This window comes from Bubalus bubalis, chromosome 10, assembly GCF_019923935.1.
Source record: "Bubalus bubalis isolate 160015118507 breed Murrah chromosome 10, NDDB_SH_1, whole genome shotgun sequence".
Lineage (NCBI taxonomy): Eukaryota > Metazoa > Chordata > Mammalia > Artiodactyla > Bovidae > Bubalus > Bubalus bubalis.
The window spans coordinates 92,751,892-92,779,396 of record NC_059166.1 but is presented as its reverse complement, the minus strand read 5'-3'; the positions used below and the strand labels follow the sequence as shown (position 1 = coordinate 92,779,396).

At 37.7% G+C, this 27,505-nt stretch overlaps 1 protein-coding gene across 47 annotated transcripts in view; it reads left to right on the top strand.

The window, feature by feature from the left end:
- The window catches only part of RIMS1 (regulating synaptic membrane exocytosis 1), a 596,845-nt gene that overhangs the window by 253,272 nt on the left and 316,068 nt on the right, over positions 1 to 27,505 (top strand). For all 47 annotated transcript variants that reach the window (XM_044924533.2, XM_044924534.2, XM_044924532.2 and 44 more), the window contains 2 exons: positions 2,173 to 2,386; positions 4,330 to 4,341. In XM_044924533.2, the coding sequence (XP_044780468.2) occupies positions 2,173 to 2,386; positions 4,330 to 4,341 (226 nt within the window). The remainder of the gene's footprint in view (positions 1 to 2,172; positions 2,387 to 4,329; positions 4,342 to 27,505) is intronic.

The window sequence follows — 27,505 nt, the reverse complement described above, 5'->3', positions numbered from 1 at the left end:
CTTCTAAACTAGGGAAGTTTCAGATTCTAAACTACTTTATGTGCTAGTACAACTGTGTTTACTTTAATTATGGAAATTAACTAGAAAAAGTGTCAATTGGTAAAGCAGGAAAGGGATTTCAGAATTTTTAATCATTAAAGTTTTGCTTAAAAGTTGTTGATGTTAAAAGGAAAATATAATAAAATCCTAGTATTTCAACCAATATAGTGCTGAGAATTAACTTGATTCAGTTTCCAGGGAGTCCCAGACCCCCCATGGTTATTGTAGAAGTGGAACATCACACAAACTGCATTAATTAACAATAGCATGTGTTTTCTCTGATCATGGAGAACTCACATCCAGAAAGAAGCTTAGATACACAGATGCATCTGCTTAGACATTTCCCATGAGTTTCTCTTCTGGTGTAAGAGACAATTACTGTTAGGCCTGGGAAATGCTCTCTGTTCTCATTTACTAAACAAAGGCAGCTTCCTCCGGGGATTTACAGGATGTTCACCCTGCTCCGTTTCTGTTTGTAGTAGTCTGAGAGAGAGGAGTTTGGACTGAGGGGAAGGCTATGGAGCCTCAATCACATTAAGTGTGAACATTCTTCGTCTTGGGGAAATGCTTTGCTTCAGCAAATTTAGTTGTCCCACTTCCAGTAGTTATCAATAAAGAGGAATAGGGATCCTCATACGTAAAAGGTGGGAGAGAGCCAGTAAAACTGGGGCATGTAAAAAATCTGAATATTTTCAAGTTATGGTTTAGAACTTGTAAGGTAATGCAGCAGATCTAAGCAAGCTCAACTATTATATATATATATTATATTATATATTCATATATATTAAAGTGAAAGTGAAGTCGCTCAGTCGTGTCTGACTCTTTGTGACCCTGTGGACTGTAGCCTACCAGGCTTCTCCATCCATGGGAATCTCCAGGCAAGAATATTGGAGTGGGTTACCATTTCCTTCTCCAGGGGATCTTCTGACCCAGGGATTGAACCCGGGTCTCCTGCATGAGAGGCAGACGCTTTAACCTCTGAGCCACCAGGGAAGCCCATATATATTAAACATATATATTATATATTAATAATTATATATTAAATCTATATTCATCTAAAAATTTATGTGTGTATGTATATGTGTGTGTGTGTGTATATATATACATGTATATATATATATATATATATACACACACACATATGGAGATAAATGTCATACTCTGTGTACTGTGTGAAATGTTTGATGCCAAACAAAAGTCTCCAGGAATGGAAGTGAAGACAGCTTGCTTAGCCATGTAGCTTAAAATAGTCAACTCCCAAGCATGCATTATACTTTATGAATTCATTTACTGTGACAAACTTCTTACAAATAGTAATCAGTATTTGGGACTTCCCAGATGGCTCACTGCTAAAGAATGCAGGAGATGCGGGTTTGATTCCTGGGTGGTGAAAATCCCCTAGAGAAGGAAAAGGCAACCCACTTCAGTATTATTGCCTAGGAAATCTTAAGGACAGAGGAGCTGGTGGGCCAAAGTCCATAGGTTACAAAAGAGTCAGACACAACTTAGCAACTAAACAAGAACAACAAAACAAATCACTGTTAGACTTCAAACAGAGTAAGACAAAATATCAAAGCAAATTCTGTAGAGTTGGCCTAAGAACATTGTATAATTTTGCCTCAGTTGTATACACACATACTTATTGTTATAAAGTGTTGAGTCCCAGTAAAATACTTTGAAAACTGCCTGTCAAAGAAGCAGAGGCAATGACTGGATACAGGAACTCCACTCTTGGGGAAAATAGTGATTATTTAGAGTCAACTAATATATGGTTCAATGCTATTGCAGTATGGTTAGAGGAGAAATGAAAAGTAAAAGTCGCTCAGTTGTGTCCAACTCTTTGCAATCCCACGGACTATACGGTCCATGGAATTCTCCAGGCCAGAATACTGGAGTGGGTATCCTTTCCCTTCTCCAGGGGATCTTCCCAACCCAGGGAGCGAACCCATGTCTCCCACATTGCAGGAGGATTCTTTACCAGCTGAGCCACTGGGGAAGCCCGTTATTGAGGGAAGTGGCTTTATATGTTTTGCTTTAGTTCAAGTAACTAGATGTCTCCTCTGCTAGGAAAAAGTGGTTTTTTCCCCAGCTCCTTCATCTACTTAGTTTGTGCCCATTTTCTCTTCTGTCTAGGAGATTGCATCAACAATTTGAAAGCTATAAAGAACAAGTGAGGAAAATAGGGGAAGAAGCACGGCGCTACCAGGGAGAGCACAAGGACGATGCTCCGACCTGCGGGATTTGCCACAAGACCAAGTTCGCGGACGGCTGTGGCCACCTGTGCTCCTACTGCCGCACCAAGTTCTGCGCGCGCTGTGGGGGCCGCGTGTCTCTGCGGTCCAACAACGTGAGTACCGTGGCCGCGAGCATCCAGCCTCCTTGAGCGCAGGTGGATGCGCCCCACCTGCGCCTAGCCAGCTCAGGGGATGAGTAATCAAAGAATTCATAAAAGATGCTCTTTGTATGTATGCATCTCAACAAATAATTGCCACTCAAAACCAACAGGTTACTTGTGGGAGCACGTTTGTTTTCTGAAGAAGGTCGGAAATTTATATTTAGAGTCAGGAATTATGAAACTCTTGAAAGTTGTTGTGGCCAGTTCTTCTTGTACAAAGCAACAAAACCTAACAACTTACCTTTAGTTTCTGCAACATGTTTCAGATTGAATGAAGATAAAATCAATAGAATTTGTATGGCATTAATTTAATCCAATGTAATCATTTATGAAGTGATAATTAGCCTCTGTGAGAATCACTTCATTTACTATCAAGTCTAAGAAATGTAGTACTAAGTTTATCTCATGAAAATTATTTGGATATTTAAAGAGTGTGTCAAAATACTGTTTGTTTGTTTTTAATTTTAATTTCATGGAGTCTTGCACTTATGTCTCCCTAATTTGGAAAAATCATAGTTAGAATTAAAGTGAAGTTACCACTCAATATTGTTTTTTAGTAGTATATTTGAGTTGTAAGTAGGGTATTATTCTAAAATCTCTCTCAGGGGAATTAAGACATTCAGTAAAATAGATGCATTATTATACTTAAGATGAGCCTACTATTATCTTTGTAGCTTTAACTTATCTGAAAAACAACTTCTTTATATATGAAATTGTATGGTAATAATTACTATATATGGTTGTTATGAAAATTAAAACAGTTCTAATCTATGCACATTTAATTTTTCTTTAGGTTCCATTCTTTTAACCACATAAGAATTTCTTTCCTCCTAAAACTTATGTGTTTTAGTTAATTTTCATATGATACCTTACAGACTTTCTAGAGCAACTTTGGATTGAGATCTTGTTTGGCACATGAAAAGTGCACAGGGTCTACTTTTGGAATAATATCTCACAAATAAAAGCTGTGATGATATTCAAAATATTTAACAACTCATGCAGCACCCTGAAAAGTGTTGGCCCTAAACAGTACAATGCAAAGGGGTTAAGTGTTAATTCAAACTGAGTGTGCATAGAGTTGGATGCTTTTAAATTCACATTATAGGTTTGAAGCAAGCCAGTAACAGAGTCAAACTCATGTTTTAAACAGGAGATGTGTTTAAAGGAGATTGAGCTAAGGGATACTTATGCTTTCAAACAGACACCCAGGCCTAATGAAGTTCATCTATCTTTACTATTCCCATTCAATCTTGGGAAAAATTAAAATAAAAAAAAAAAAGAAAGTACAACTTACAATTTTTAATCTTGGGCAAAAGACAAAAATTGTATACAATTGGTTTTTCCTGTGACATTGTAAATGTTGAAATGCATATTACAAATAAATCAACCTTGTGAGATAATTTATGGCTAAAATAGTATATTTCCATTCTCTTTTTATTTATTACAAACACTTCCCTTTCTTACATTTTTCCAATTCATAACTATAAATATTTTAAAGACAATTTGATACAATTATTCATTCAAAGTTTATGCATTTTAATATAATCTTTTCAATAATAAGTAAGCCAAATATGGTAGCAAATTTTTTCTTTCTAAAAAATATTTTAAATGTAGACTTAATAATCCAAGTTCTAAAAAAATTCTGAAATTGTAGTGTCCAACTTTTGTACCTACCATATAGCAAGATGAGCATATGTGCATTTCGAATGAAGGATTGAATAGTGACTATTTTTTGGTAAGAATAAGCATTTACTTTTCAAAGTACCTGTATTTTTATACTTTAAAGTAACATATGACTGTTTTCTTAAAATCTGCTTATTAATACGTGCCTTATTTTTATTTTTCTCTTCTTTTCTCTCTCCCTTCACTCCGCTTCCTTGGATGCTTTCCCAAAGGAGGACAAAGTGGTTAGAATCCATGATTTCTTTTCTATCACTTGTTATTTCAATGTTGTGAATTTTATTAAGAGAATGTTTCACTTTCAAAAAGAAATTAAATGCTAGGAAGAGCTCATCCCCATTTCTCATGAAAAAATAAAATGAATATTTAGGAGCATTACAGAGTTTTATATTAATAGGCAAATACTGGGTAATAGTCATGGATATAGTGATATTTTAATATAATTAAATCATTATCAAACTCATTTGTGCTCTTAGCTCCCTGAGTTCTGAGGATGATCTATTTGCCTTTAGGAACAATAATGCCTAATGAGCTCTACCTTTCTCAACACTCTTTCGATGCATAGACAGATGATTTGAAACTTTCTGGTAGAAGAAATGGAATGCATTAATTTAGTGGAGAGGAAGGATCAAATTAGGATCAAGAGCTCAGAATAAAATGATATTTCTCTAGAACACAAGTAGTAGACTTGTCATATTGAACCACAGTTTTGCTCTTTTCTTTTCCCTCATTCATTGAAATCACTCCCTCAGGGAGTAAAAGTTCACCTTTAATTTTTATCAACCTTGGAAACCACAGAGGCTGTACTCAGTAAGATAGGAGATAAGTGACATCTTCAATCAGCCTGTCCTTTGTATACATACTATATACTTCCATTTGGTGTAAATTTCAATTCCTCCCAAACTCATTAATTTCCCAGTATGAGACTGAGGCAATGAGCATTTCAGGTTCAATATATCAACTCAGCTGACCCTGTTCAACTGTTTTTAATTTTAGATTACATACTATAGTGCATAGGTAGTCAGTGTGAGATTAAGTTGAACATTAATTTCTGTTTTTAAGTTTGTTGCTAGTGTATATCAGTTTTTTTTTCTATGAATAAGAAATTAGGTTGAAAATTATGCAGTTTAATTATTTTCACTGCATTTGCTTGTAACATGGGTGGTATGTGAGATCATTTTAGGGGTTGTTATTTTAATGCAATACAGGTTTCCCATGCTATCTGAAAGTAGAGTGTTTCCAAATGGCATATAAAAGGAAGAATCAATTACCTCTGGACACATCTTGCTAACAGATGCACAAAATAAATGAGATAAAGCACAGATGTCCAGAGACACAGGTCAGAGTATGGTGGCCAGATGCCGAGATGCTGGTGGGTGTGGGAAAGGAGCCTGGTGGCCCCACTCTCTCTGCTGTGGCTGAGCACTGCCTCTATAACAGCTCACTCTAAAACAAACACAGCATGCTGTTTTCACATCTCAGCTTTTTTTCGTAAAAGTGAAAATCCTTTTTGAATGTCCTTCATTTAGTCAAAACGGGTACAAGTACAGGTCTTTCATGAAAGTAAAGTAGAAAGAAGGAACTTTTGAAAAGTGAAGGACACCAGTAGTGTATCATGTTAGAAAAAAAGTAATTATAATTTCACACTTTTGGTTTCATGAATATTATTACTTTGGACACTTTGAATTTGAAGTATAGATAATTTTTAAATCCTTTAAAAAGTAAAAGTTAAGTACATAAATAATGCTAGTGTCATGCAGAACTGGTGATAAAACTTTAGCCACTCCGGTAGAACTGGCCAGGTTGACTGTTCTATATGTGCTTGTTATGATTACTGACTCTGTAACAAGAATTCAGGTGGATTTTGTGGTTCTCAGGCTAATAACAAAATTAAAAGACCTATAAAATACAATAGCTTTCAATTATTTTCTTCACTTTGATTAGAATGTATATATCTTAAACCTACCATTTATGTTCAAGTAGTTGGTCATAATTTCATTAAAATCCATCATAGCCGATTGAGGTTGTTCAATGAATTGCTTTCTAGTCCAAGGAAACTGAAACCAGATTTTGTCTTTGTGTTAAATAGCTGAGTATTAAGCAAAGTGCTTACTGTTTCTTTCTCTATTCCTCTGGCATCTTTTATTTTTAATGGAGAAATTATAATTTGCAAATGTGTGTGTAGCGGGAGGAGGAGGCTGTTGATATAAGAGGAAAGCAGAGAGTAATAGGATGAATAAAACCTTTCTAAAATCAATCTCCATCTTGATCAATGCAATGATAATGAAGTCTACATAGGTTGTTAAATTGATGAATAATGTGACTAAAATACTACTATATATGATATGAAGACCTAAGGTTAGCTAAGATATAAATATTTCTTTATTGAGTCCAGTGAAAAATATTCATGACCCTATTTTTTTTTATAGCCTGGCAATGTTTTATTTTAAAATTTTACTGTTAGTCTAAATTAGCTCTAGTAATTTGGGAGAGTGTATACTTGCTTAGAAAGAAAATGACTTGTCATATATAGTCACTTTGCAATTAACCCATAATAGTTCATAAGAGATATGCAAAGAGTTGACTCATTGGAAAAGACTCTGATGATGGGAGGGAATGGGGGCAGGAGGAGAAGGGGATGACAGAGGATGAGATGGCTGGATGGCATCACTGACTCAATGGACTTGAGTCTGGGTGAACTACGGGAGTTGGTGATGGACAGGGAGGTCTGGCGTGCTGCGATTCATGGGGTCGCAAAGAGTCGGACACCACTGAGCAATTGAACTGAACTGATATTATTTTTATAATGTTTATTTATATTATTTTAAAGTGCACACTTTCAGAGATAAAATGGCAGTTTTTACTTCATCAAAAGGCCTCTCCAAAGTCTGAATACATAGGGGTTCTGAGGATTTCCCCACAACCTGTTTAAATTGTTTTTGTCTTTGTTTTATCCTCTGCAGAGTATTGAATTTAGATAAATCCTTTGGTAAATTAACAATTTGCTTTTACTAAATCTACTGAATTGAGTCCTCTAAGTTCAATTCCTTAGGGTTTTCCTTAAATTTTCAACAGTATTTCCTTTTGGTGAGGGTGATTGACTGTCAAATAAAGCAACTGAAAATGAACTACCTTGCTACTTTTCTATTTAATCTTTATTTTCATACAAAAGAAGTGTCATGTATTGTAAGTTGAGTATTTTGTAATAAATGTAAGCAATATTCAGAAAACAGAACATGACCATTTTCTTTGCTATTTTATTTAAATGTGAAAGCTAAACATATCTACCTTTTAAATGTCATGTATGAAAATAATAAAACCTCTTTTTCTATCAAGATAATAATTAATGAGGGGCAGTGTTTACAAAGTCATGATTTTTTAAACTGGCTCCTCATATGTTTTCATTGGTGTTTATTTATATAATTATGCTAAATGATATGCTGATAAAGTAAGTATGTTTTTGTAGAAAACAATTCACAAAATGTAAGGGTTGGGTGGAATGGGATAGCACCAACTGAGTTTGGAATTGGTCTCATCCTAAGGTGTTATCTGTGGAATAATTGACACTTGACATCATAAAAAACTGCTCTCATAGACTCTGTTTTAAAACTCTGTTTTAAAACTTATTTTGTATTTTCTCTCACTAGGGTTAGATAAAGAAAAGCAACTCAGTAGAAGTATATCAATTTAAAAAAATTATTTGCATGATTGCATTATTTATTCTTATGAAAAGAACCCTCAGAATTATCCATATTTAGTCCATGATATGATGAGTCATCTAGTCACAATTTTCCACATTCACTTTTGGAAAAAAATGACTGAATAGTGTTCCTGGACCCACTTTCATGTTCCCTCTTCCTCTCTCTATTTATTCATTTTTTTATGGTAGATGTTTTGGTGATGGTTTTCTCTGTAAGAGTGTTCTCTTAGAGATTCTGCCCAAAAAGATAGTATGGGCCTAAGTAGAGAAGTTTATAAACATATCAGTAAGGAAATGTCAGGGTAAATTGAGAGGACAGTCACTAAGCAATTTAATTGATTAGATTTGTTAAGGTGCCTCTTAATATATTGTGCTCGTCCCAGTTGTTGTTATTATTGTTTAGTCCCTAAGTTGAGTCTGACTCTTTGTGACCTCATGGACTGTAACCCGCCAGGCTCCTCTCTGTACATGGAGTTCCCAGGCAAGAACACTGGAATGGGTTGCCATTTCCTTCTGCAGGGGATCTTCCCAACCCAGGAAACCTTCTGCATTGGCAGGTGGATTCTTTACCACTGAGCCACAAGGGAAGCCTGCTTGTCCCAGAGAGAAGGGTAAAACATCAAGTTGTAAATACTTTTATTAGATAATTCAGGGAGTTTTTATTCCAAATCTGTTTTAAGAATTTGCTACACTGTTCTTCAGGAATTTTAATCTCTTGAATTTAACCTTCCTGTCCTGGAAATGCTTGTAATATCTAATAATTAGGAAGTTTATAGTCCTGGTTTTGCCCCCACTCCACAAACCATTTTTAAAATGTTTAAACAATTTCTTTCCAGAAATCACAATTTCACAACAAATGTTCAATACAGATGCATCTTAGGGTGCAGAGAAAACCCTTCTAGTTTCAGGAAAGGGGCTGTGGAAGTCAGAACTTTCACAAAGGCAGACTAACCCATGGCAAACTCTCTGGTATTTTGGAACCTAAGTTGTCAGATCTGTTTCTCATTTACCTAGGAGTGGAATTACTGGATTTCATGATAGCCCTATGTTTAACGATTTGAAGAACTGATCGTTTTCCCAAGCAGCTGCATAGCAGTGTTTATGGATTCCAATTCTCCACATTCTCATCAACACTTGTTACTAGCTGGCTTTATTTTTACTCTAGCCATCATGTTGCATGTGAAGTGATGTTATATCCCATTGCGCTTTTCACAAAGCTGTTTTTAGACCAAAATTATCAAACTAATTTGATATCTCCAAGAATTCACTTTGTATCTTACAAAATAAAAATGTTTCTAAGTTAGCAATCTCTTGAGAATGAATTTTTTTAAGCCTCCATATTCAAATTATTAGCCGTTTGGTTTCTTTCTTTAGTGGTTCCTTATGTCTCTTATGTTACAATTACACAACTACTTATTAATCTACATAAACCACTCAGAACAGGAGCTCTGTTGAGTTTAGGATAATTTGGAATCTAACATCTGTCTGCTTAGACCATCTATCCCTAGGATGCACACAAAGTTAGAGACTTCATTACCAATTGAAAAGACCGTTTTTTTAAATACGCAGTGAGAACTAGCAGCTTCTGTTTTTCCACTCAGCCATAGGTCCAAAATTAATACAGATACTTAAGCCCAGATTTTAAAAGATCATTCTTTTTTCAGCATGTGCAAGATACTTTTTTGAGTGATGTGAGCTTGCAGCAGTATGCAAACAGACCCACATAGAGACTAACTATCAACCAGACTTTTTGTCATCCACCACCCAGCTTTCCATACCTCCCTGCGGTCTGTCTCCAGCTGATTTCAGTAGTACACAGATTCCCTGTCATTGCTGCTGCTAGTGGGGAATACATTTTAAGTTGCAAACAAAGCCTATTTTATCTGATATTAGTATAGTTACTCCAGCTCGGTTATGTTTGCTGTTTGCATGGTATATCCGTTTGTATCTGTTAAAATTTAATCATACATTTATCTTTAGGGTTTTCTATGTAGAGGATCATGTCATCTGCAAACAGTGAGAGCTTGACTTCTTCTTTTCCAATTTGGATTCCTTTTATTTCTTTTTCTGTTCTGATTGCTGTGGCCAAAACTTCCAAAACTATGTTGAATAGTAATGGTGAAAGTGGGCACCCTTGTTTTGTTCCTGACTTTAGAGGAAATGCTTTCAATTTTTCACCATTGAGGATAATGTTTGCTGTGGGTTTGTCATACATTTATCTTTGAATCTAAAGTGTGTCTCATATAAATGACACATACTTAGGTTTTGGATTTTTTTTAGTTCACTCTAACAATCTCTGCCTTTTGACTAGATTTTAATGCATTCATATTTAACATTATTGCTGATATTACCATATTTTTTGTCCTAGTTCACATTTTTCTTTTTATGTTTTTTGATTCTCTGTTTCTCCTTTACTACTTTCTTTTGCATTGAATGAATTCTAGGCATGCCTTAAATATTTCAGTGATTTTTAACTATATTTATGATGTATTTTCTTAGTGACTCTAGATTTTCCAGTTTGCAACTTTTTTTCTAGTTTTATTGAAATATAATCGACAGGCAATGTGTAAATCAAAGGTATTCAATGTGATGGTTTGCTGCATATACCTACAAATCCATCTTGACAGAATCTACTTCAGCTTTACACTACCTTAATTCAAGTGAAAGATGTTTTTCAAGATTTTTTTTTTTTGATGTGGACCTTTTTTAGAGTATTTATTAAATTTGTTACAATATTTCTTCTGTTTTATTTTTTTTTTTTTCTATTTTCTGCCCCCCAGGCGTGTGGAATCTTAGTTAACCTACCAGGGATCAAACCCACACCTTCTGCATTGAAAAGCGAGGTCTTAACGACTACCCAGGATATCCCATAAATGTTAATTCTACATAGCTCTATTCACCTTTCTCCCTTTTTAGTGCTATTATTTTTATATATTTTATGTCTATATATTTTACCAATCCAATAATATGTTGTTATAACTAACACTTTATATGGTTTTGCCTTTTAATAAAGCCAAGAGAGGAAATGAGAGCAAGTATATATTTATAGGATCTGTTATGTAATGTTCTTATTTACTATTTTTGGTTCTCTTCATTTCTTCCTGGGGATTCAAGATACCATCTGGTGTCATTTCCCAACTCCAATTCATAGTTTCTTCCATCCATCTCCTTTGTTCTGTTATTGCCAAATCTATCTGATTTCTTTACATTATAGGCTTAACAATGCTAGTATATTAATACTTTTTTATACTATTTTTAAATAATTTAAGATAATGAAGAAATATGAAATTATACTTTTATAATTACCCCTATAATTATCTTTATTAGAGTTCTGTTTTATATGAATTCATGTTTCTATCTACCCTAAAGACTTTCCTTTAGTATTTCTTAAAAGTGAGTTTCCTAGCAATGAATTCTGTCAGATTTTGTTTACCTAGAAATATATTTCACCTTCATTTTTGAAACATAGTTTGCTGAATGTAGAATTCTTGGTTAATAGTTTCTTTTCCTTCTTTTAGCACTTCAAATAAAAAAAAAAACAAATATACCATCCCACTGCCTCTGACTGCCACTGTCTCTGATGAGAAGTCAACTGTTAATCTTACTAAAAGCCTGTGTGTGTGTGTGTGTGTGTGTGTGTGTGTGTAAGATGAGTGTATTTTCTCTTGTTATTTTCAAGAATTTCTCTTTTCCTTTTGTTTTCAGTGTTTATTGTGATGTGTATGTATCTGGATAATGGATCTCTTTGCATTGTGCCTAGCTGGGTTCATTGAGCTTCTTAGATGTACAGATTGATGTTTTCCATCAAATCTGGGAAGGTTCAGCTTTTAATGCTTTGTGTTTGGAAGGGATCTCTTTCTCTCTGTTCTCATTATGGCAGCTCATATTACACATATATTCGTGTGGCTGATAGTCTTCTACATTTCTTCAAGGTCCTGTTCATTTTTCTTCATTTTCATCCTTGTTTTCACCAGGTCTCATTATCACTATTTATCTCTATATTCATGAATTCTTTATTCTGCCAGTTTAAAACTAAATATTGAATCCCTCTAGTGATTTTTCATTTTGAATCATTTTATTTCTTTAATAAGTTATATATCTTTATCTTCTCTATTAGATGAGATGCTGTGTTCCTAACTTCTTTTGTTCTTTGAGCATGGTCACTTTAGCTTTTTGAACATATTTGCAACAGTTTTTAAAAATGTCTTTGTCAGGTATGTTCAACATCTGGGCCTTCTCTGAAGAAGGTTAGTCATATTTCTGTTTCTTTGGATGCCTCATAATTTATAGTTGCATATTGGCCATTTTAGATAGCATATTGTAGCAAATCTGGATACTGATCCCTGTCCTCAATCCCAGGGCTTATTTTTGATTGCTTGCTTCTTTATTTGTTTCATGAGTTGGCTATATTATTTCAGTAAAGCCTACTTCCTCTGCAGTGTGCAGCCTCTGATGTTCCTCAGTTCAGTTCAGTTCAGTTCAGTCGCTCAGTCGTGTCCGACTCTTTGCAACCCCATGAATCGCAGCACGCCAGGCCTCCCTGTCCATCACCAGCTCTCGGAGTTCACTGAGACTCACGTCCATCAAGTCAGTGATGCCATCCAGCCATCTCATCCTCTGTCGTCCCCTTCTCCTCCTGCCCCCACTCCCTCCCAGTATCAGTCTTTTCCAATGAGTCAACTCTTCGCATGAGGTGGCCAAAGTACTGGAGCTTCAGCTTTAACATCATTCCTTCCAAAGAAATCCCAGGGCTGATCTCCTTCAGAATGGACTGGTTGGATCTTCTTGCAGTCCAAGGGACTCTCAAGAGTCTTCTCCAACACCACAGTTCAAAAGCATCAATTCTTCGGCTCTCAGCCTTCTTCACAGTCCAACTCTCACATCCATACATGACCACAGGAAAAACCATAGCCTTGACTAGACGGACCTTTGTTGGCAAAGTAATGTCTCTGCTTTTGAATATGCTATCTAGGTTGGTCATAACCTTCCTTCCAAGGAATAAGCGTCTTTTAATTTCATGGCTGCAGTCACCATCTGCAGTGATTTTGGAGCCCAAAAAAATAAAGTCTGACACTGTTTCCATTGTTTCCCTATCTATTTCCCATGAAGTGATGGGACTGGATGCCATGATCTTCGTTTTCTGAATGTTGAGCTTTAAGCCAACTTTTTCACTCTCCTCTTTCACTTTCATCAAGAGGCTTTTTAGTTCCTCTTCACTTTCTGCAATAAGGGTGGTGTCATCATGGGCAAAACTTTACCATGTATGCATCAGTCTTGCCTTCCCATCAGAGATGCCGGTGTTTTTAACCAGACTGTCTTTAACCATCATTCTCTTTTCTTGGTCTCCAAGTTAAGATTTTAACTATTCTGCTCAAATTGGAGCCAGTCTTTAAAACCTGTTTCATTTCCAGGCTCTTCTCTGTCTCCATGGTTCTTTCTGCTCAGCTTCTTGCTTGCCTTTTGTTTCCCTTGTTGTTATCATAGAGCTGTCAGTTTTCTCCTTACAGCTCGGCACCAAAATCTGCATTGCTTTTGACTGTGCTGCTCTGCTTGAATGTTCCTAACCTCTATTCCATATAAAATACATTCTCTTAGAGAAAAATACAGAGCTCCTTCTTTCTGTGTATGACTTGCCTCTTCTCCTAGTCAGAACTCCATGTCACTTTTCTGGAGCTAAGGTTAGGGACAGCAGCCTGCTTGTCTCGGGCAGACACTCCTGCTCCATGAGTGTGGCACTGGATGAAGTCACTAATTCCTGATAGGCTTGATGTACTTTTCCTCATGTGGAACCTCCACTCCATGAGGTAGCTGAGATAAGGATGTTTGGGGTCCCACAGTCTTGGCCTGCCCAGCAGAGGTAGAGTTTTAACCCTACAACTGGGAGATGGGTGGGGGAGCCTTTGACCACTAAACAGCCTTTGCCTGGAGGAGAGATTCTGCATGATGGAGCTGGAAGTGGGGATAAGGAGCACTGGCGGCCTTACCTGCTAGGGCAGATGCTATAATGCTTGACCAGGGCTGGAGGTAGTGCACTCACTCAGGTAGAACTTCCATCTTTCTGAGCTTGGAGGGGAGAAGGAAGGAGTGGGTTGTAGCTCAGATGCCACAGACCCTCCCTCACTGTTCTGATGGATTTTAAGTAGAGTTTCTTGAATAAAACTTTCTCCATTTGTTATATGCCCTTCAGACAATTTCTAGGGATTTTAAATGGTTACTTTTTAAAAGTAATTTTCACCAGTCATGGAGAAGAAGTCTGAAAAGCTCCTCACTTGATGATTCTAGAAATGCCTTTCAAAGCAACTCTTAATGGTTCTATGTTAAAACTCATCTATTCACTTATTAATTCATTTTTCATTTTATTATTAGTTTATTCTTTCTCACATGAGGTTTTTAAATATAATTTTGTCCTTTTAGAATTAACTACTATTTGATTCAACAAACACAATTTTGATGGGGATACATGCCAAGATGCATTCTTTTTGTTTAATTCATGTAAAATTATTTCTGTGAGCTTATTATTTCATAAATTCAGATTAAAATTGTGAGTGTGCATGTGTTGTTTTGATGCATAAAAATATTTAAGGAACACCACATTAAGGAAAATAAGATTCTCAAAAGCTTCCTCTTAGTGTACATGATAACAAATATTAGATAATTCTATAAACATTCCTACTCAAACTTTTTAGTGCCACAATATCTGTGCTTATTTGTTTTAAAGCCACAAGTTTAATAAACTATGACTACTCCCCATATTTTATATGTTATTTTCTTTTTTTCATGTTAACATTTTATTTAAACCAGTAAAAGCACCATACTTAGCAGAAGTCTGTCCAAAATAAACATGCAATATAAACTTTCACATATTCTATTTAGTAAAGCTGTTTTGGAGAGATCTTTAAAAGTTTATAAAGTATGTTCTAAATTTATTAACTTTGCATACACTTAAATATTTTTAAGTATGTGACAGAATGTGGTCCACTGGAGAAGGGAATGGCAAACCACTTCAGTATTCTTGCCTTGAGAACACCATGAACAGTATGAAAAGGCAAAATGATAGGATACTGAAAGAGGAACTCCCCAGGTCAGTAGGCCCCCAATATGCTACTGGAGATCAGTGGAGAAATAACTCCAGGAAGAATGAAGGGATGGAGCCAAAGCAAAAAGAATACCCTGCTGTGGATGTGACTGGTGATAGAAGCAAGGTCTGATGCTTTCAAGAGCAATATTACATAGGAACCTGAAATGTCAGGTCCATGAATCAAAGCAAATTGGAAGTGGTCAAACAAGAGATGGCAAGAGTGAATGTCAACAATCTAGGAATCAGCAAACTCAAATGGACTGGAATGGGTGAATTTAACTCAGATGATCATTATATCTACTACTGCAGGCAGGAGTCCCTCAGAAGAAATGGAGTAGCCATCATGGTCAACAAAAGAGTCCGAAATGCAGTACTTGGATGCAATCTCAAAAATGACAGAATGATCTCTGTTCGTTTCCAAGGCAAACCATTCAATATCACAGTAATCCAAATCTATGACCCAACCAGTAACACTGAAGAAGCTGAAGTTGAACGGTTCTATGAAGACTTACAAGACCTTTTAGAACTAACACCCAAAAAAGATGTCCTTTTCATTATAGGGGACTGGAATGCAAAAGTAGGAAGTCAAGAAACACCTGGAGTAACAGGCAAATTTGGCCTTGGAATATGGAATGAAGCAGGGCAAAGGCTAATAGAGTTTTGCCAAGAAGATGCACTGGTCATAGCAAACACCCTCTTCCAACACACAAGAGAAGACTCTACATATGGACATCACCAGATGGTCAACACCGAAATCAGATTGATTATATTCTTTGCAGCCAAAGATAGAGAAGCTCCATACAGTCAGCAAAAACAAGACCGGGAGCTGACTGTGGCTCAGATCATGAACTCCTTATTGCCAAATTCAGACTTAAATTGAAGAAAGTGGGGAAAACCACTAGACCATTCAGGTATGACCTAAATCAAATCCCTTATGATTATACAGTGGAAGTGAGAAATAGATTTAAGGGCCTAGATCTGATAGAGTTCCTGGTGAACTATGGAATGAGGTTCGTGACATTGTACAGGAGACAGGGATCAAGACCATCCCCATGGAAAAGAAATGCAGAAAAGCAAAATGGCAGTCTGGGGAGGCCTTACAAATGGCTGTAAAAAGAAGAGAAGCAAAATGCAAAGGAGAAAAGGAAAGACATAAGCATCTGAATGCAGAGTTCCAAAGAAAAGCAAGAAGAGATAAGAAAGCCTTCCTCAGTGATCAATGCAAAGATAGAGGAAAACAACAGAATAGAACAGACTAGAGATCTCTTCAAGAAAATTAGAGATACCAAGGGAACATTTCATGCAAAGATGGGCTCGATAAAGGACAGAAATTGTATGGACTTAACAGAAGCAGAAGATATTAAGAAGAGGTGGCAAGAATACACAAAAGAACTGTACAAAAAAGATCTCCATGACCCAGATAATCACGATGGTGTGATCACTCACCTAGAGCCAGACATCCTGGAATGTGAAGTCAAGTGGGCCTTAGAAAGCATCACTAAGAACAAAGCTGGTGGAGGTGATGGAATTCTAGTTGAGCTATTTCAAATCCTGAAAGATGATGCTGTGAAAGTTCTGCATTCAATATGCCAGCAAATTTGGAAAACTCAGCAGTGGCCACAGGACTGGAAAAGGTCAATTTTCATTCCAATCCCAAAGAAAGGCAATGCCAAAGAATGCTCAAACTACTGCACAATTGCACTCATCTCACATGCTAGTACAGTAATGCTCAAAATTCTCCAAGCCAGGCTTCAGCAATACGTGAACCGTGAAATTCCAGATGTTCAAGCTGGTTTTAGAAAAGGCAGAGGAACCAGAGATCAAATTGCCAACATTAGCTGGATCATGGAAAAAGCAAGAGAGTTCCAGAAAAACATCTATTTCTGCTTTACTGACTATGCCAAAACCTTTGACTGTGTAGATCACAATAAATTGGGAAATTCTGAAAGAGATGGGAATACCAGACCACCTGACCTGCCTCTTGAGAAACCTGTATGCAGGTCAGGAAGCAACAGTTAGAACTGGACATGGAACAACAGACTGGTTCCAAATAGGAAAAGGAGTTCGTCAAGGCTGTATATTATCACCCTGCTTATTTAACTTCTATGCAGAGTACATCATGAGAAATGCTGGACTGGAAGAAACACAAGCTGGAATCAAGATTGCCGGGAGAAATATCAATAACCTCAGATATGCAGATGACACCACCCTTATGGCAGAAAGTGAAGAGGAACTAAAAAGCCTCTTGATGAAAGTGAAAGAGGAGAGTGAAAATGTTGGCTTAAAGCTCAACATTCAGAAAACAAAGATCATGGCATCGGGTCCCATCACTTCATGGGAAATAGACGGGGAAACAGTGGAAACAGTGTCAGATTTTATTTTTTGGGCTCCAAAATCACTGCAGATGGTGACTGAAGCCATGAAATTAAAAGACGCTTACTCCTTGAAAGGAAGGTTATGACCAACCTAGATAGCATATTCAAAAGCAGAGACATTACTTTGCCAACAAAGGTCCATCTAGTCAAGGCTATGGTTTTTCCTGTGGTCATGTATGGATGTGAGAGTTGGACTGTGAAGAAGGCTGAGAGCCAAAGAATTGATGCTTTTGAACTGTGGTGTTGGAGAAGACTCTTGAGAGTTCCTTGGACTGCAGGGAGATCCAACCATTCCATTCTGAAGGAGATCAGCCCTGGGATTACTTTGGAAGGAATGATGCTAAAGCTGAAGCTCCAGTACTTTGGCCACCTCATGCGAAGAGTCGACTCATTGGAAAAGACTCTGATGCTGGGAGGGATTGGGGGCAGGAGGAAAAGGGGACGACAGAGGATGACATGGCTAGATGGCATCACTGACTCGATGGACATGAATCTGGGTGAACTCCGGGAGTTGGTGATGGACAGGGAGGTCTGGCGTCTGTAGTTTATGGGGTTGCAAAGAGTCAGACATGACTGAGCGACTGAACTGAACTGAACTGAAATATTTTTAATATGTTCTAAATCTTGTAGTCATAATTAAAGTTACACACCTAGATCTTAAGACGTCATTGTTTTCATTTATATCTTTACCACATCATTTAACAAATGTATTTTTTGAGTAATTTATTTTTTTATGTATAAATACATCCAATAGATATATTTCTTACATCAACTTCAATAGCAAATATTTGGTTTCCAAAATTCCACTGAACTGTTTCATAATAGAGGAAAAAAATGACAAATACTTGTTTTGCCAAAAATTTAATTCTCATAAAACTCAATTATTTTTATTGACTAGTAAAATATTGTTGTAGCAAAGAATATGGTAAAAGTAGAAGGCTCATCTTCCATGAGAAAAATACTACACCACTGAACTCTTCATTTATGTCTAAGGGATTTGAAAATGTCTGTGCTTTTAAACAGAAGATCAAGCATGCCAGCAACTGAATAGAGTGTGCAGTTATGTACATGTACCAGATGTGATCATCTCAGGGGAATTATGTACTTGGGGGCAGTAATTCAATACTCAGGTTGGGGGTTGGAATAGAAGATCACAAAAGTTTCTTCTTTATTTGCATTTTTTAATGTTTTCCTTGTTTTGTTTGTTGTTGTTTACTTCTAGATGTGGTTAAAGTTTCATTCCCTTCTCTAGGAGATCTTTCTAACCCAGGGATCACACCCGAGTTTCCTACATTGCAGGTAAATTCTTTACCATCTGAGACACCAGAGAAGCCCCAAATTTTTATTTCTGATTACAATTACTTTATAGCATAGTTTGAGCTTTCTAGGCGGCACAATGGCAAACAACTTGCCTACCAATGTAAGTGACACAAGAGAAGCGGGTTTAATCCTTGGATAGGGAAGATACCTGGGGAAGGAAATGGCAACTCTCTATAGTATTCTTGCCTTGTCATGAAGAAGGGGCTTGTGTAACTCAGGAAGCTATGAGCCATGCCATGTTGGGCCACCCAAGATGGATGGATCATATTGAAGAGTTATGACAAGCGTGGTCCTTTGGAGGAGGAAATGGCTAACAACTCCAGTGTTCTTGCAAAGAGAACACTATCCACCATATGAAAAGGCAAAAAGGTATGACAACAGATGAGCCCTCAGGTCAGAAAGTGTCCAGTATGATACTGGGGAAGAATGTGTGTTAGTCCCTCAGTCGTGTCCAACTCTTTGCAACCCCGTGGACTGTGTGTAGCCCACCAGGCTCCTCTGTGCATGGTGTTTTCCAGGCAAGAATACTGGAGTGGGTTGCCAGAGCAGAGGGCACTTACTAATAGCTCAATAAAGAATGAAGAGGCTGGGCCAAAGCAGAAACAATGCTCAGTTGTGGAAGTGTATGGTGCTGAAAGTAAAGTACAATGCTGTAAAGAAAAACGTTGCATAGGAACGTGAAATTTAGGTCCATGAAACAAGGTAAATTGGACGTGACAAAACAGGAGATGGCAAGACTGAACATCAACATCTTAGGAATCAGTGAACTAAAAGGGATAGGAATGGGAGAATTTAATTCAGATGACCCTTATATCTACTATGTGGGCAAGAATCCCTTAGAAGAAATGGAGTACCCTCATCATTAACAAAAGAATCAGAAATGCAGTATTTGGGTGCAACCTCAAAAATGACAGAATGATCTCAGTCTGTTTCCAAGGAAAAACATTCAACATCACAGTAATCCAAGTCTGTATCCCAACCACAAATGCTTAAGAAGCTGAAGTCGAACAGTTCTATGAAGACCTGCAAGACATTCTAGAACCAACACACACACACACAAACAAAATGTCCTTTTCATCAGGGGGACTGGAATGCAAAAGTAGGAAGTAACAAGAGACCTGGAGTAACAAGCAAGTTTGGATTTGGAGTACAAAATGAAACAGGGCAAAGGCTAACAGAGTTTTGCCAAGAGAATGCACTGGCCATAGCAAACACCCTCTTCCAACAACACAGGAGACAACTGTATACATGAACATCACCAGATGGCCAAAAATGAAATCAGGTTGATTATGTTCTTTGCAGCCAAAGATGGAAAAGCTCTATACAGTCAGAAAAAACAAGACCTGGAGCTTACTGTGACTCAGATTATGAGCTCCTTATTGCCAAATTGAGGCTCAAATTGAAGAAAGTAGGGAAAACCACTAGGCCATTCAGGGATGAGCTACATCAAATCCCTTATGATTATACAATAAAAGTGACAAATACATTCAAGGGAATAGATCTAGACAGAGTGCCTGAAGAACTATGGACCTCACCCTGATGAAAAGGACATTTGTGTGTGTGTGTGTGTGTGTGTGTGTGTGTGTTAATTCTAGAAGGTCTTGCAGGTCTTCATAGAACTGTTCAACTTCAGCTTCTTCAGCATTAGTGGTTGGGGTATAGACTTGGATTACTGTGATGTTGAATGGTTTTCCTTGGAAACAAACTGAGATCATTCTGTACATAACATTGTACAGGAGGCAGTGAACAAAATCATCCCCAAGAAAAAGAAAAGAAAGAATGCAAAGTGGTTGTCCAAGGAAGCTTTACAAATAGCTGAGGTGAAGAGAAGTGAAAGGCAAGGGAGAAAGGGAAAGATATACCCAACTGAATGCAGAGTTCCAAAGAATAGCAAGGAGATATAAGGAGCCCTTCTTCAAACAAACAATGTAAAAATAGAGGGAAACAACAGAATGGGAAAGACTAGAGATCTCTTTAAGGACATTGGAAATATAAAAAGAACATTTCATGCAAGGATGGGCACAATAAAGGACAGAAACTGTAAGGACTTACAAAGCAGAGGAGATTATTAAAAAGTGGCAAGACTACACAGAAGAACTATACCAAAAAAAGGCCTTAATGACCTGGATAATCACGATAATATTGTCATTCATCTAGAGCCAAATATCCTTACATGTGAAGTCAAGTGGGCCTTATGAAGCATTACGACAAACAAAGCTATTGGAGGTTATAGAATTTCAGATAGGCTATTTAAAATCCTAAAAATGATGCTGTCAAAGTGCTGCTATTAATATGTCAGCAAATTTGAAAAACTCAGCAGTGGCCACAAGACTGGTATAGGTTACTTTCCACTCCAATTCCAGAGAAGGACAATGCCAAAGAATGTTCCAACTACTGCACAACTGCATTCATTTCACAGGCTAGCAAGGTAATGCTCAAAATCCTTCAAGCTAGGCTTCAACATTACATGAACAGAACTTTGAGAAGTACAAGCTGTGTTTATAAAAGGCAAAGGAACCAGAGCTCAAATAACCAACATTCACTGGATCATGGAAAAATCAAGGGAATTCCAGAAAAACTTCTTATTTCTTAAATAGATTAAAGCCTTTGACTGTGTGGATCACAACTGTGGAAAATTCTTAAGGGGCAGCAATACCAGACTACCTTACCTCCTTCCTGAGAAACCGGTATGCAGGTCAAGAAGCAACAGTTAGACACAGACATGGAACAACACAGTGGTTCAAAATTGGGAAAGGAAAACAACAAAGCTGTATATTGTCACCCTTATTATTTAACTTATATTCATACTACATCATGCAAAATGTTGGGCTGGATAAAGTACAGCTGAAATAAAGATTGCCACGAGAAATGTCAATAACCACAAATGTGCAGATGACACCACACCAATGGCAGAAAGTGAAGAGGAATTAAAGAACCTCTTGATAAAGGTGATAGAGGAGAGAGGAAAAGCTGGCTTAAAGATCAACATTCAAAAAACTAAGATCATGGCATTCAGTCCCATCACTTCATGGCAAATAAATGGGGAAACAATGGAAACCATGATAAACTTTACTTTTTACTTTACTTTTTCCAAAATCACTGCAGATGGTGACTGTAGCCACAAAATTAAAAGACTGTGGCTTCTTGGAAGGAAAGTTATGACAAACCTAGACTGCCTATTAAAAAGCAGAGACATTACTTTGCCGACAAAGGTCCGTCTAGTCAAAGCTAGGGTTTTTCCAGTAGTCATGTACGGATGTGTGAGTTGGGCAATAGAAAAGGCTGAGCACCAAAGAACTGATTCCTATGAACTGTGATGCTACACAAGACTCTTGAGAATCCCTTGGAAAGCAAAGAAATCAAACCAGTCAATCCTAAAGGAAATAAACCCTGAATATTCATTGGAAGGATTGATGCTAAAGCTGAAGCTCTGATTCTTTGGCCACCCGATGTGAAGAACAGACTCATTGTTTTGAAAAGACCCTGTGCTGGGAAAGACTGAAGGCAGGAGGAGAAGGGAATGACAGAAGACTAGATGGTCGGATGGCATCACTGACTCAATGGACATAAGTTTGAGCAAACTCCAGGAGACAATGAAGGACAGGGAAGCCTGGTGTGCTGCAGTTTATGGGGTTGCGAAGAGTTGGGCATGACTGAGTGAGAGAGCGACAATAAGACTGTGTATCAGAGACATCAACAAATGGTTTTTTCAGTAGTCATGAATGTATGTAAGAACTGGACCATAAAGAAGCCGGAGTGCTGAAAAACTGATGCTTTCAAATTGTGATGGAGAAGACTCTTGAGAGTCCCTTGAACTGCATGGAGATCAAGCCAGTCAGTTCTAAAGGGATCAACCATGAATATTCATTGGAAGGACTAATACTGAGGCTGAAGCTCCACCTGATGTGAAGAGCTGACTCACTGGAAAAGACCCTAAAACTGGGGACGACTGAGGGAAGGGGCAGAAGAGGGCAACAGAGGATGATATGTTTAGGTAGCATCACCAACTCAATGGTCATGAATTAGAGCAAACCCTGGGAGATAGTGGAGGACAGAGGAGTCTGTTCAGCTGCAGTCCATGGGTTCAGAGTCAGACAGAACTGAGCCACTGAACTACAGCACCAACACAATTACTTTATTTGTATGATAATACGATATCTTCTTATATCTATACATTTTATTTCTTAACATTTAAAATTATTAGAGATGCCTAAATTGTTATTAGATTCATAAACCATTTATTTTGGGTTTTGTAGAGAAGATTCATCCATCATGTTACCAATTAATAATAATATTAATTTCTCTGAATGTATCTTGCTCTTTTGTAGTTTGATATCTTTGCTTAGGTTCTTTCTGTACTAAAATAATCTTGCCGCGTAAAGCACTCCCCACAAGGGTCTCAGGCAGAGTTAGCTTGTTCTGCACTTTTTATACATCTAAATTATCATATACTCCACTTTGATTTATGTTTCTTGTAGGCAAGGAAATATTAAATACTCTTTTGAATGCTCAATGATGTGGACACTGCTTGACACCCATTAGGTATCTGATTCATATTTGTTAGAAAAACATGAATTCAATGAGATAACAAATAATTTCTCTCCAACTCTGACATTTTCTATGTCTTTGAAATATTAGTATCAGTAGGTGCAGCAAATCCTTCCTAGAAACTAACTAGTGTTTATCCGGCATGTCTTTTTCCAGCCCTAGATCACAGGCCTAATTCATGTGCAGTTTATATCAGAGAATTCACAGCATCCTTTGCATTTGCTGGTGTCAGCCCAGCTCAGTCTTTAATTCATCATCCTTCTGGATCACAGCATCACCATTATCCCTGAACTATTTCAGGAAACATATCAACATGTCACCCAACTCAGTCTTTTCTTTCTGTTTACCAGAATAGTACGTTCTCCTTATTTTTGAGTTCTCTATTCTCTTGAAAATTAAAGAAAGACTATCTCCCTGCCTTTCTTGTAGATTAAGTACAAGGAGGAACTTCTCATTTTACCTGATGTCTGACTCACTTGTTTTCTCAATCTTTGCTTTATTTTCAGTTTTTCATAAGAAGGTAAAGTTGGGGTATTAAGGTGAATTGCAAGACATAGTTTAAAGATAATCAGGGATTGTGTAAAATAAATTAAGAAGTTATGTAATGAATACAACTGTATTTCTACTTCAAAATTATTCTTTAAAATGGAAAACAGTTTTGATGATGTCATAAAACTTGGTTTATAATCAATATAAAAGAAAAAGGTACAAAGACATGGTCAGTTGTCTCTGTCTTACTGATGTTGCCCGTTTGCTTGTGTGTGTTTCTGATCATATTACATGTGTTTTTCTTCAGCTGCTCACACTAACTACTTCCTTGGTCATTGTTTCTCAGCAGGATGATTTGCCCCACTTTCTATCATAGGTATATAAGTTTCCTGTACCCATCTCTTCATATTTTTTCACATCATCTTCACTACTTTTCATTGCTAATAGTTCTCAGAATCTCAAAGCTCTTTTTATATAATTATCCCTTCATGTGAATTCTGGATTATCCAAAAGCAAATTTTTTATATCAGATTGTCTTGTTTCCATGGAACAAATATTTTCTCAAAACTTCTTAATAATATGAATTGTGCATTTTCTTTTTAATGTCAGTTTTCCCCCAGTTCATCTAGTATATAATGTGATTGTTATTTATGGAAACATTTGCTGTGATTCCTCACAAAATTCCCATTTTTCTCAAATGAAAATTTCACCTTTTGGTTCATCCTTAAAATTTGACTTTGATCCCTTTTCTAAATTTTAGTTTTAGGTGAAGAAGAAAGTTGTCATTTTCTAATAGCCCTATCTGTCAGTTTTGGGGAGGGTATGAGCACGATGCTGTGGGAGGAAGCCTTGATGCAGGGAATTTGGGGCAGATTCCTGGGTTCCCCTCATTGCTATATGCCTCTCAGACTCGAGCATTCAGGCCCCTTTCCTTTGGTAAATCCTCAGCATCATTCAGGATCCAGATTTCCTTCCCTTCAATACTTTGACGTGTGGATCACAATAAACTGTGGAAAATTCTTAAAGAGATGGGAATACCAGACCACTTTACCTGCCTATTGAGAAATCTGCATGCAGATTAGGAAGCAACAGTTAGAACTGGACATGAAACAACAGACTGGTTCCAAATTGGGAAAGGAGTGCGTCAAGGCTGTATATTGTCACCCTGCTTATTTAACTTCTATGCAGAGTACAGCATGCTAAATGCCAGGCTAGATGAAGCACAAGCTGGAATCAAGATTGCTGGGAGAAATGTCAATAACCTCAGATATGCAGATGACACCACCCTTATGGCAGAAAGTGAAGAAGAATTAAAAAGCTTCTTGATGAAAGTGAAAGAGGAGAATGAAAAAGTTGGCTTAAAACTCGACGTTCATGAAACTAAGATCATGGCATTTGGTCCCATTACGCCATGGCAAATAGATGAGGAAACAATAGAAACAGTGACAGACTTTATTCTTTGGGGCTCCAAAGTCACTGCAGATGATGACTGCAGCCATGTAATTAAAAGACACTTGCTCCTTGGAAGAAAAGTTATGACCAACCTAGACAGCATATTAAAAAGCAGAGACATTACTTTGCCAACAAAGTTCTGTCTAGTCAAAGCTATGGTTTTTCCAGTAGCCATGTATGGATGTGAGAGTCGAACTATAAAGAAAGCTGAGCACCAAATAATTGATGATTTTGAACTGTGGTGTTGGAGAAGACTCTTTACAATCCCTTGGACTGCAAGGAGATCCAACCAGTCCATCCTAAAAGAAATCAGTCCTGAATATATTCACTGGAAGGACTGATGCTGAAGCTGAAACTCCAATACTTTGGCCACCTGATGTGAAGAACTGACTTATTTGAAAAGATCCTGATGATGGGAAAGATTGAAGGTAGGAGGAGATGGGGACAATGGAAGATGAGATGGTTGTATGGCATCACCGACTCAATGGACATGAGTTGGTGTTGGACAGGGAAGCCTGGCGTGCTGCAGTCCATGAGGTTGCAAAGAGTCAGACACAACTGAGCAACTGAACTGAACTGAGTGCTTCTGTTCCCCATAATTTTCTCCTAGCCTTGTGGGCACGCCTGAGGTTCTCAGTATTTGTGACAGGTTGGAATTCTAACTGTGCTAGTGAACTGTTTGGGAGGAGGCACTCCAGGGGAGAAGCCTCAGTGTGGCAGTTAGGTGCATCTGCAGATGCTCAATAAGCATCTCTAACTTAACACAAGTAAGACCCAACTCCCATTTTTATCTCCCAAGCTAGCTTACTCCACAGTCTTCACTGCAGGAAACAACTCCATTCCTGAAGAAGCATGAACCAAAGACCTAGGAATCCTCCTGACTTGTCTTTGCTTTTGGTTTTGTTTGTTTGCTTTTCTCTCATGTCTCACATCCAGCCCATCAGGAAATCCTATTGGTTTTGTCTTCAAAATATATCAGGAATACAACCTCTTCTCACCATCTCCTCCATTTCCAGCCTGCCCTGAGACATCATCCAGGCTGAATTATTGCATTCATTTGCTAACTGAACTCTTCCTTCTGCCCCAAAAATGTCACTCCCCAAACCCAATCTTAGCTGTGATTTTTAAGATGTAAAGCAGACCATGTGATGTCTCTTCTCAAAACTTCATGATGGCTTTTCATCTCATGATGAAAGTAAAAGTAAAAGCAAAGCCCCTCAGAGTGGTACTCAAACTCTCTGTGACCTGATCTATACCTACACACACAGGTACCCTTTCCAGTCATCTCACACTTGCCCACTGCCTTTGCTGGAGGCCTTCTTCCTGTCCCTGCCACACATTAAGCAGATACCTGTGTGGGTCCAGGTGCAGCTGCAGCTTCTTCTGGAAACTCTTCTCATACCTCAGTCCTGAACTCTCTTCTGGTCTTTGCTCAAATATTGTTGTATCAAAGATGTCCTCTGTAATCACTCCATATAAAATCTCAGCACCCTCCTCCACCACAATATCCTTTTTTCATGTTTAATTTTTCTACACACACACACACACATATATATATATATGGAAGTTTTATATATATATATATATATATATATATATATATATATATATATGGAGATAAGTACTATGGAATATATATATATTCCATCCAGGAGATAGTGAAGGACAGGGAAGTCTGGCATGCTGCAGTCCATGGGGTGAAAAGAGTTGGACAAGACTGAGCCACTGAACAACATATGTGTGTGTGTGTGTGTGTGTGTGTATTTGTTCAGTATGAGTTCTGTGAAGACTGGGCTTCCTTTTCATTGTATTAGGGTTTTCTAGAGAAACAGGTCCTATATATATATACATAAGTATATATATAAGAAATTGGCTTATGCAGCTACAGAGGCTGAGAAGCCCCATGACCCACTGTCTATAGTAGGAAGGCCTAGGAGTGATTACTTCCTAGAAGGCAGTGGTTACTTCCAGTCCAGGCCAGAAGGCCTGAGAACCGGAGGGGCCAGTGGTCAAGTCCTGACTTCAGTGCAGGAGGAGAAACTGAAGCCCCAGCTCAAGCAGTCAGGTGGACAGTGAATTCTCCGTTTCTCCACCTTTTTGTTCCATTCAGGTCCTCAAGGGATTGGTTACCACCCACCCACACTGGGGAGGGCCATCTGCTTTACTTAGTTTACCAATTCAAATGCTCATCTCATCTGGAAACACCCTCACCGACACACCCAGAAATCATATTCAACCCAGTATCTGGGTAGACTGTGGCCGAGTAGAGTTGACCCGTGACATGAACCGTCTCAGTGATGAGGGCTGAGAAGTTAGTGTCTGTGGCATGAGCTTCAGGTCAGCAGGACAAAGGACCTCTTCTCCACTCAGCACCATCCTCCTGCCTTGAGAATCTCACTGGACACAGGACTGCTGTACTTCACATGCTG